An 11278-nucleotide genomic window follows, 5' to 3' on the forward strand; every position below is an offset into this window, starting at 1 on the left:
ACCGCCACTAAAGTCGTTTCTGAGGAAAGAGCCTCGAGTACTTTTTTTACTGGCTCATCGATGTTTGTGCCCAAGAAGTCAACCTCCTTTGAGGGATCCTCTTTTCCTCTTGGGCTACCCCGGCACCTGGGTAAGAGGCACAACAGCAACTGGCAGTGTGGTCGGGGCAGGAGAAGCCTTTGATGGCGCAGGCATTTTCTCCGGAAGGGCCACCCGGTAGGAATTGTAGTTTGCCTTAAAATGGGGGGTAGCCTCGCCACCGTTGGTTGCTTCGAAAGGTAGCAGGCTTTTTGCCCTTTCGAAGTAAATTGGCCTAGGATCCTCAGGCACCTCCTCCTCCGTCGGAGGCTGGAGCCTCTTGCTGACGTCCACCAAGTCCTCCATCTGCTTCTTATCGCTTCGACCATCATCTTTTGTATGGTCTTGAAGTCGGACCGGAGAGGTATCTTCTTATTAAAGTTATCTGCAAGAAAGAAGTAAATTAGTACAAGTGTAAACGACTCGGGATACTGAAAGGTATTCGCTTCGAAATATTAGCTTGTGAGGCCATCAGGTCGTGCGTCACAAAATGAATGTTCTTTTTGATCAGTCGATGGTATGACCTCTTCTTTGGAGGTAGCTGATATATAATGCAGATGATGTCGAAGTCGTCAGAGGACAACTCGCACCTAGGAAGAATGCCTTCAAAAAATGAACACAAATGTTAGTTATGATCCGAACCGAAGAGAAATAAACAAGAAACATAGCTACAATACTCACTAAGTGACGAGTACTTCATGGAGACCGTAAGAGGTGCCAGGGGATCTCCCTCCATCGTGTCCCATCTCCCGGTAGCCCAGCACCACGAGCTCTTCCACTCCTTGATGGAGCTCGACAGATCAAGCACGAAAGGACTGTGAGAACCCCAAGAGGTCAGGTAATACCAGCCCCTGGTCTTATCCTCCCCCCCCCCAACTGTTACTTTGGGAATCTAGAGGGTCTGAAAAACATAGAAAGGCATCTCCACCCCAAGTGACACCTCTTTCCATAACATCCAGGAGTCCACCATTTGGCTCTAGGAGTTCGGTTTCAGTTGGGTCGGTGCTAAGCCGTAAGACCTAAGCACCATCTGGAAAAAAGGGTGAATTGGAAGCTTAAGATCAGCCCTAAGGATCGCCTCGTTTATCACCACACACCCTGGCCTAGGGTCGTCAGGTTCGGGTAGGATCAGGTCTATACTATCTGAGATCCTATATTCAGTCCTAAGTCTTTCTAGGTCAGCCCCCTTTAGCTTGGAGGGATAATCTAATGCCCCCCAATGCACAGAGGTATCTGCTGGGTTATCCGGCCTCTTCCAAATGTTCTCCCCCCCAAGTATCACTTCGGCTACTTTGGAGGAGGTCGTCACAATGGGCTTGTCCATCAGCACTAACTCTAGCCCCCTCTCCGAACTAGCACTACCCTCAGAAGCCATTTTCAGAAAGGAAATGTCTCAAATATTTACTGAAACTTACGAGTTTGAGTGTTCCCCAGTCGAAAATGGTCAAAAAGCGGTGTGTGGTCACCAAAAATTTGAATTTCTCGTCAAAAATGCTTGAAGAACGTCGAAAATCGTAAAGAGTTTGAGAGCAAATGGGATTTTCTATTTTTGCAAGAGTGAAAAGCTCTAAAAATGCTCAAGTCCGCCTTTTATAGAGCGCTCTAACTAATCTCTACAGTTGAATTCAAATGCAATCAATCTAGGCCGTTGAAATGAAACGCCAAATTTTATCTACACCTAAGATTTTACTGTGACCCTCACGCTCGCATAAAACGCATCGCCTCGGTCACCACCAGTTGTCAACAATAAATAGCCACAGTAGCTTTTTAGGGAAATGGGCGCTACACCCAACTGTCACCTTGAAAATACGCAACAGCTGTCAAATTATTTAACATCAGATATGCCCGCCTCGGATCGAGCTCCTCACTCGACTTTACAAAATTTAGATGCACCTGACGCGGAGTCTCATGTAGGTCATCACCTCGATCGCTGCGTTCCCTCCTAAACTTTACAAAGTTTTAGCCATCTCCCAACGTATCGTCCCCCGTGGGTCAGCGCACCGGTGGCAGATGAGCTCCTCACTCAACTTTACAAAGCTTAGACACACTTGACGCAGAGTCCCCTGTGTGTCATCACCTCGGTCGCTGCGTTCCCTCATAAACTTTACAAAGTTTTAGCCATCTCCCAATGCGTCGTCCCATGTGGGTCAGCGCACCGGTGGCAGATGAGTTCCTCACTCAACTTTACAAAGCTTAGATGCACCTGACGTGGAGTTCCCTGTGAGTTATCGCCTCAGTCACTGCGTTTCCTGCTAAGCTTTACAAAGTTTTAGCCATCTCCCAACGCGTCGTCCCCTGTGGGTCAGCGCACCGGTGGCAGATGAGCTCCTCACTCAAATTTACAAAGCTTAGACACACCTGACGCGGAGTCCCCTGTGGGTCATCGTCTCTATCGCTGCGTTCCCTCCTAAGCTTTACAAAGTTTTAGCCATCTCCCAAAGCGTCATCCCCTATGGGTCAACACACCGGTGGCAGATGAGCTCATCACTTAACTTTACAAAGCTTAGACGCACCTGACGCGGAGTCCCCTGTGGGTCATCGCCTCGGTCGCTGCGTTCCCTCCTAAACTTTACAAAGTTTTAGCCATCTCCCAACGCGTCGTCCCCTGTGGGTCAGCGCACCGGTGGTAGATGAGCTCCTCACTTAGCTTTACAAAGTTTAGACGCACCTGACACGGAGTCCCCTGTGGGTCATCGCCTCGGTTGCTGCATTAACTGTCTCCCTACGCATCGTCCAGTTGGGCAGCACCTCGATCTCACATAAATTTTTCCCTCACGCAGTAGCGAAGCTTTAGTGCATCTGCCTAGGATCAATGCTTCGGCGAACACATAAGATCGACCCTCAAGTTCTCACAAATCACGGTCCCCATCCCGAGGCATACATACCCGATTGGGAAGACAAGTCCAGTCATGATATAAATATTCATACTTGGACTTGGGGGACCACTGTTACACCCCTATCTGAACCACTTCGGAAAGTCCACCACCACATCATGCGAGGTGTGGAACACTCATCCGAAGTGGTTCCGAAGTGACTTCACCAATGGTGGCGATCTGCTACCACACTACGAGGCATAGGCAATTTTGCGGGACTGACCGAAGCGCCCTCGCCCTCATCCCCGAATTCGAGGCGAAATGCACTCCGGGGACCTCTGTCAGAGGATCCACCGCCAATTTCAGAATGAGATCTTTGTCAAGATCTTTTCTGCCCCTAAGGCTTAAAGTGATTTGATGCTCCATGAGACTAGTTGATATGATGTATCAACTTTATATCAACTCAACTCGGGAGAAGTAATTACCCGCCTACTCTATAGACGCGGCTGATTGACGTCTATGAGCAGACGCCTGATACCGTCAGATGTATACACGTGTCCCACATCCAACGGTTCTCCTCACCTATAAATACCCAATGTTTGGTAAGAGGCAAAGGTAATGAAACTCTTACTACTTAGCACTCCATAGCAAGCAAATATATATATATTCTCCTCCCCACTATTTTGCACAACCTTGGTACTATTCCGATCACCTGAGCCTAACTTGATCGTCGGAGTGTATATGGTCGTCGCTATCCCCACTGGTTCCGACCGTGTGCATCTAATCGTGCGTTGATTGTGCGCAGGAAGAAATATGTGGAGTGTCTATCGGTTGGCCACGTGGAGGGTTCGATTTCCGAGGTCAACACACTCTATATTATATATTGGTAAATTCTCTCCACTCACTGCCTCTCTCAATTTTCTCTCACACAACTCCTTTATCACTCTTTCTCTTTCTCAGCTCTTCTCCACAACGTCGATGGAATCGCCTTCTAGTTTCTTCCAACATGGCGGTAAAAATGGATTGAGTTAGTCCTTTTCTGGATTGTTCCCAACTGCTTGAAGAAGAAGGTTCAAGAAATGGGCTGCATTTTATATTTTTCTCTGGAAGTTTCTTTAAGTTCCGTGCTGTATCTTCAAATATTACTCCTTTCCACATAAGCCGTTTTGAAGGTTTCTCAAGACTTAGGAGTTGAAATAGTTGCCGCCAGAAGGAATTGCTGCCTGAATTTCTAGCACGACATTGTGTCCAACATAGCAAAAGCCACATCACCCAATGCCTTGAAAAGTTAAATCTGGTTGTAGTCAAGGCTCCTGGGCCATGATTCCTATTTGCCGGAGCTAAGATCAAGATAAAAAGGGTGAGCTTGACTTGACTGAAGGAAAAGGGAAAATTTTCTGTGGGGTCATTTGACCCCACATGACCCCATGTGGGTCCGTCCCTGACCGTTGATATTAATATGAGATCAATGTTGGTCATTAAGGGGTGTAAATAATGCCTTATACTGAAACGGTAAGGACATTTTTTCATTCTATTTTTCTGCCCATCTTCTAGAATTCGCTCTCTGAGAGTTCTTCTTCGTATTCTCTTCATCGTCAAACTCTGGTCGGATGAATATGAGATTACTTTGTTGAGATTAAGAGTCTAAGTAATTCTGTAGTTAAAAGAGTGACAGTTAGATGGAGGTTTGGGTTCTTTTGGTCCATAGATGTAACTTCAACTGGTATGTTTGGAGGGTTCAGATTTTCTGAAGTTTCTATGTTGAAATAGAATGGTACAATATCCTGAGCCTATGTTCTACGAGACCTTTGATGCCTTATTAATAAGAAGAAAAATGCCTAATGCACAGGCCCCCTCACATGTTGTGTGAGGAGGTGGGGGTGGGAGTGGGGGATTATTTAAAAAAAAAAAAAAATTACCCATCCCCCTTATAATGTGTCTAGCCTGTACAGGTCCTGTGAACACAGGCCTGTACAGCTAGCATTGTTATATATTTATGGTATAAATATAAAATATGAAAGAAATAATCAAATTAGATAAAGTGCCAAAGTGGTGGGAAATGTGACATTTGTGTGGGACGTCAGGGGTTCGAATCACTCCCCACGTAAATATTAAAACGTCTTGATTTGGGCCTTGGGGCCTTGGGCTTCCTTGACTAGAATAAATATTTTTTTCTTCATTATTTAATGGGTAAAACTAGCCAGTATTTTATGACTGTTTGTTTTTGTAACAACCCACTAACTGCCATTAAAACACCAACTACTCAGTCATTAAAATTCTGCAATAACATGGTGAAGACTGTTACTACCATCTTGCCTATATAAACCCATATCTTGTTTTGGGAAAAGACACACAAAAAGAAAATAGAATCAATCACTCTTTTCATATTGTGAATTTCTTATATTCGGGTTTTTATACCTATTCTGGAGTACAATTGAGAGTTCTAGAAAAATCATTCGTGATTGCTGCATAAGTGGTTTACGATCGTTGTATCCTGGGAGTGATTGTCCACGGAGGTCACAGCAATTATTGACGGGCAATTTCACTTTAGGACATCGTGCTGTCACGAGACTCGATCGATAAGTTTTATATTTCTGCATTATATTGTTCTGATCACTGCTGCAACTAATTATTTTTCCAACAAGCATTTCTCTAATAAGAAGTTGTAACTTCTGTAAATCAATCTTAAATATTTTGTCCTGAACCTTCGAGTTTTTTTGTATATCAGAGCTTCTAGTGGCTGCATTTGGTGATTAATCGAACCTTGGTGGAGAAAAATTAAGTTTATTCTTTTGGATCTAAAAACAAACCCTAAATCTAGGTTTCTGTTGGACAAATCCGTATGGTTCTTAGTGATTTTTGCAACTTCTGTACATTATTGGCGGTTGTCTGGACATCATTTTGTTTATTGGGACTTTTGGTTATCAAACCTCCATTAGAACTAAATAAAACTCTCGAACCGGGGTGCTGTTTATGTTGTTTTGAAGAAATTGAATTGAAATTTGATAACATCTTTCTTACTTATTTCATGCATTTTATCTTCCACTTTCTATGATTTTAACAATTAAATATATAAAGAATTCAACAAAAGATACGCAAAAAATACATAAAATTGGACTACTTTATTTTGCAAGAGCTAAATTGAACATATCATTAGTTGAATTAATATAATTTTGTAAATATTAAAAAAAATTAATTTTAGTACTGAACCGAGGACTCAAATGGAATCGAACTTGAACGGTTCTATAATTAAATTTGCACCTAACGGTCGACTTATTAAATACTCAAAAATTTTGGGCCTTGAACCGAGTCGGACAATGTCCAGCCCTACTCTCCATAACACCACTTTGATTTGCATTTTTCTAAACACTAACTTGAATATTTTGATATTTCTTCATATATTCTATGTTATGGTAATTAATGCTAAGCATCCTTATCTTTCAATATTATTGAGCAAAATGTCCATTTCACACCTAATTTGACTTTCCATTACAACAATTGTATTTTTCTTATCCAGTAACATGACAAATATATGCTTCTATTTAAATAAAACAAAAAAAATAAAATTAAAGAATAAATTGCAATTATACTCCCAAACTTTTAAAAAACTGCAAACGAGTCCAAATAAATTATCAAAAGGGTAGTTTGCACAAAACGTCCCTACCTTTTCATATTATTGTGCAAAACATTTATACATTTTATGTTTTGACATTTTCACTTTATTTTCACATTACATTGCGAAAATCATCATTTTTTTTATCTATTTTCTTAATTAAAAGTTGTAAAATGATGAATATACTCTCCTATTTAAATTAAAAAATAACAAATTGCAACTATACTCTCAATTATTTTTTCAAAAAAGTACAAATAAATTTTTTTTTGCTTTTAATTATTTATTTGAAATTGGAGTAGCATTAAAGACACTACTACATTGCATCTTCTCTTCTGCTATACCATGTTTTTCAACATCCAAAACCAATCTTGTACTACATTTTAAGCAGTAGAAATGAGAAGATTTATAGGACAAAAGTCGTGAAAATTTTCTTATTGTTCAAGAACATGGGTCATGGTTTTCAGATTCTCCACATGATTTTTATCTTCATTTTCATTCTCACATCATATCACTGTACCCACAATTTTTTGGTCGTAAAAGCCTCATTCAATGCAGGAGGGTATCGAGATGAAGATCGAAAGACCTTGATTTTGGAGAAATTAAGAGTTTTGTTGGGACTTAAGAGCTTCCACATAAAAAGACCACCAAATGCTTACTCACCGACACCAGAACCGGCCCCGGGACCTTGCGGGGAACTCAACATTGGAACTGATGCTCCGGCTCCTACTCCGGTGCTGCATCCGCATGGACATCCTCGTCCTCCCTCGCATCACTATCATCGTCCGATGCCTTCTACGCGCAAGATTCAAAATGGTGATAAGGGTACTTCTATGAGAGTTTGGACAGCAATTCTTGTTTCAGTTGGAGTTACCTCTCTAGTATTATGTGCCATTGGAATCTACTGGGGCTGTCGGAATTTTGAAAGACAAAAAAAGAGATCGAAGAAGACTATATCTGTATTTAGCACTGAGGCAGGAATCACAAGTAAATCAAAGTATATGAGTGCCCAAAGTTCTGTGAAAAAGGTAAATTCTAATCCAGGCCCTGACCCTTTTTACCTTGATTCCTTAGAAACTGCATTGGAACCCGAAACATTTTGCTTGAAACTGAATTTGGACACTCAAGACACATACTCAAATCAAGTCCCGGTGAAACAAGAATGCGAGAATGATAGAGATTCAACTGTTGGAGAAATAACCACTGCTCGTGAAATTTCTGAATATAAGTATGAGTTTGATAGCTGTAACTCTTCATCACGTGGTGAAAAAGTAATTACTGAAGAAGTTGATTCAGTCTACGATAAATTTATTCCCGAGGAAGCTAATTCCTCTGATGATGAATCTTTCCATTCTTTTTGTGATTCACATGCTAAACTTTCTAATGCATCAGCTGGTAGTCTTAGTGACAACTTGGAAAATTTCTCCCAAAATGAATCAAAGGTATCGCATTTTTCTGTAGTCACTACAACAGAGAAACCAATTCAAATTTCTCAACTTCCCTTGGCCCCGAGCCAGTCATCCCCTCCTCCACCGGTCGAACATATTTATCCTTCTAAGTCTATCCCTTTTTCAACAAAGAGGATACCGAACCTTTTGAGCTCATCATCATCAGAATCAAAGAAGAATCCACATATTGAATTATCGTTACCCCCTCCTCCACCTCCATGCCCCCCTCCTTTTCCGAAAGGAAATGTTAATTCTCTCAAAGTCCCACCTCCTCCCCCATCTCAGCTCACTCAACGTGCACCATTGGGCAAAGACGGTGCCCCATTGCCAAAGCTTAAACCACTTCACTGGGACAAAGTCAGAGCTGCACCAGATCGTTCAACAGTATGGGACAAGATGCGATCAAGCTCGTTTGAGTAAGATATTACATTATCTCCATTATGATAATGATTTTTCCTAGTACAATTTGTATATGATCATGACATTTTGCGCAGGTTCGATGAGGACATGATCGAGTCACTTTTCGGTTACAACCTCCAGAACACCATGAAGAATGATGAAGTTAAAAGTAAAACCCCATCACCAAGCAAGCATGTCCTGGAGCCTAAGAGACTACAAAATATTACTATACTTTCAAAAGCCTTGAATGTTTCAACAGAACAAGTATGTGCAGCACTAATTCAAGGTAAACAACTTCGATTTGTAATAGTTACACGAACAATTGTAATCCATTAACTAAAAACCTTTTCATTCTGTCTGACTAACAAATGATAGAGCTATGTAATAAGTACTACTTTGATTATATGTTTTTCGACTTTTCCCAAATAGGGGATGGATTGTCATTGCAAGATTTAGAGGCACTGACAAAGATGGTGCCTACTGATGAAGAGGAGGCTAAGCTTGCGAACTACAAAGGAGACAGTAATGAATTAGGATCAGCAGAGAAGTTAGTCAAACAAATGCTTAAAGTACCATTCGCATTTTTAAGAATTGAAGCGATGCTCTACCGAGAAAATTTTGAAGACGAGGTTTTCCATCTCAGAAAATCCTTCTCGATGCTTGAGGTAAACAGTTCAATCGAACAATTTTGCACAATCAAAAGTGTAACCTTCTAAGAATTACCACCTCTGATATTTTATCAGGAGGCTTGCAAGGAGCTCAGATCAAGTCGGCTCTTCCTTAAACTACTTGAGGCAGTGCTTAAAACAGGTAACAGGATGAATGTTGGAACAATACGAGGAGGAGCAACAGCCTTTAAGCTTGACACCCTTCTTAAGCTCGCTGATGTGAAGGGAACAGATGGAAAAACAACACTTCTCCATTTTGTCGTCCAAGAAATTATCAGATCAGAAGGATTTCGAGTATCGGAAAGCATCATGGGCAAGATTAACCAAAGGAGCAAGACCTCAAAAATCGAAGATAAAGAAGAAAATTATAGGAGAATGGGTTTAGATCTTGTATCTGGCTTAAGTACTGAACTCTACAATGTTAAGAAGATGGCTACAATAGACTTGGATGTTCTTGCAAGTTCTGTAGCAAATTTATCAGATGGAATGAGTAAACTGCAGCATCTAGTAAACAAGATCATCAAAATGGAAGATGAAAATGGGAACTTTGTGAAATCAATGCGATCATTTCTGAATTATGGTGAAACGAAGTTAAAGGAATTGCAAGAAGATGAGAATGGAGTCCTATTACACGTCCGACAAATGACCGAATATTTTCATGGAGATGTGAGCAAAGATGAATCGAATCCACTTCGAATTTTTGTAATTGTAAGAGATTTTCTAAACATGTTAGATAATGTGTGTAAAGAGCTTAGAAGCTCGAAAGCAACGCGTAGTCCTAATCCTCTCGCCTCATTCCGATAGATTAGATGGCCTTGTTTGTCTATGGTTTCTCAAATCTCACAATACTTAAATAGAATTTGTGTAATTTGTTCCCAACTTTTAATGAGAATTTCAATTCTGAACGTGAATATGATTGATGGCAACTTCAAAAACAATTCTTGAAATGTCATCTCTGTTGGGCCTTTGAAGTTGGCCTTGCACGACCTTCTAATAGTGTAAAAAAATTCGAATGTCCGATCTAAGTGTATATAAACTGAGACTGCATTCGAATTTACCCGGATGACTAATCAGGGAGAGAAGGCCACTACTCCTCAAGGATTAGTTGGGTGAAGCTCGGACACCTGAGTTCTGCTCCTTAAGGATTAGTTGGGTGAAGCTCGGAGACCTGAGTTACAAAAATAAATAAAAATCTATAGCAATTTGGTGAGAGTTAAACTATACAATTAATCAATATCTTAAGGATCTTGCACGTTGGTATATTAAGTTAAAATTTGAGTTGTGGGTTTATAAGTACTTTGGTCGATAACCTCATAAAGTGAGTTCAATTCGATTTACTCGGGAGTCGGGACAGGCTAAATAGACAAGTTGATCATATCATGGTCTCGTGTGTGACAAACAATATGCACATGGAGCAGAAAGCTATTTGGATGTATCAGGCTACAATTGCCTCTCTTTCTTCTCTGGATGTTTTCTGCTGTGTTTCTATGCATTTATCCCAGTGTCGCGCTAATGCTGTAGCGGGCATAAAAAATAAAAACTGGATCCAAGTTGACATATTCTATTAAAGATTGAGTTGACGAGTCGAGATGAATGTCATTTTTAGCCTTAGGGTAACTTTCATGTGTGGTCCCGGTACTTTTAGCAAAATTTAATTTAGGTCATTAAACTTTAATTTGTATTCAGTTTAGATTTGATTTTCACCAGTCCATGGGGATGTCAATGAGTGCACGCCGCTCATCAACTTGGCCACCTCTCAGACAAGTTGTGAGACAAGCCGAGCCGAGTTAGGAATTTCCATTGCGAGCAGCTCGCTAGCTCGCATTGTCGTATAGATAAGCTCATTGGCTCAACTAGCAAGCCTGTTAAAGACTCGCCACCTATGTGATATGATGATGATTTTTGCGACTGATATGATGGAACCTGCCACTCTGTTTGAGGTAATTTAAGGAAGAAAAGAATTTAGGGCTTTGCCATTTGGACACCCAATTTGTACACTCTTATTGACAATTGTATTGTTGTCAAAAAGTGGTTGGATGAAACAACAGTTTTTTCTTTTTTAAATAAAGGTGTACACCAAGCATGATTTAAAAATGTACGAGCCAAACGTGATTCAAGAATGTAATAGAGGACATGGCGTGATAATGAGTACCTATTTAACAATCATTTTTTGAAAACTTTTTTTATTACGTACTCATTTTCATCAACACGTTCACACAATAAAATATCTGCATATAAATTTGAAACTTTTCTCTACTTTGT

The 11278-nt window shown here is 40.7% G+C and overlaps 1 protein-coding gene across 1 annotated transcript; it reads left to right on the forward strand.

The window, feature by feature from the left end:
- The first annotated feature begins 6800 nt into the window (after window positions 1–6800).
- On the forward strand, window positions 6801–9927 carry LOC111410037 (formin-like protein 11). Its single transcript, XM_023040194.1, has 4 exons — window positions 6801–8365; window positions 8444–8634; window positions 8778–9013; window positions 9092–9927. Exons 1-4 carry the CDS (start codon window positions 6951–6953, stop codon window positions 9818–9820), a joined length of 2571 nt encoding a protein of 856 aa, XP_022895962.1. The 5' UTR covers window positions 6801–6950; the 3' UTR covers window positions 9821–9927.
- The last annotated feature ends 1351 nt before the right edge of the window (window positions 9928–11278 follow it).

Source organism: Olea europaea, chromosome 15 (assembly GCF_002742605.1).
Source record: "Olea europaea var. sylvestris chromosome 15, O_europaea_v1, whole genome shotgun sequence".
NCBI classification, from domain to species: domain Eukaryota; kingdom Viridiplantae; phylum Streptophyta; class Magnoliopsida; order Lamiales; family Oleaceae; genus Olea; species Olea europaea.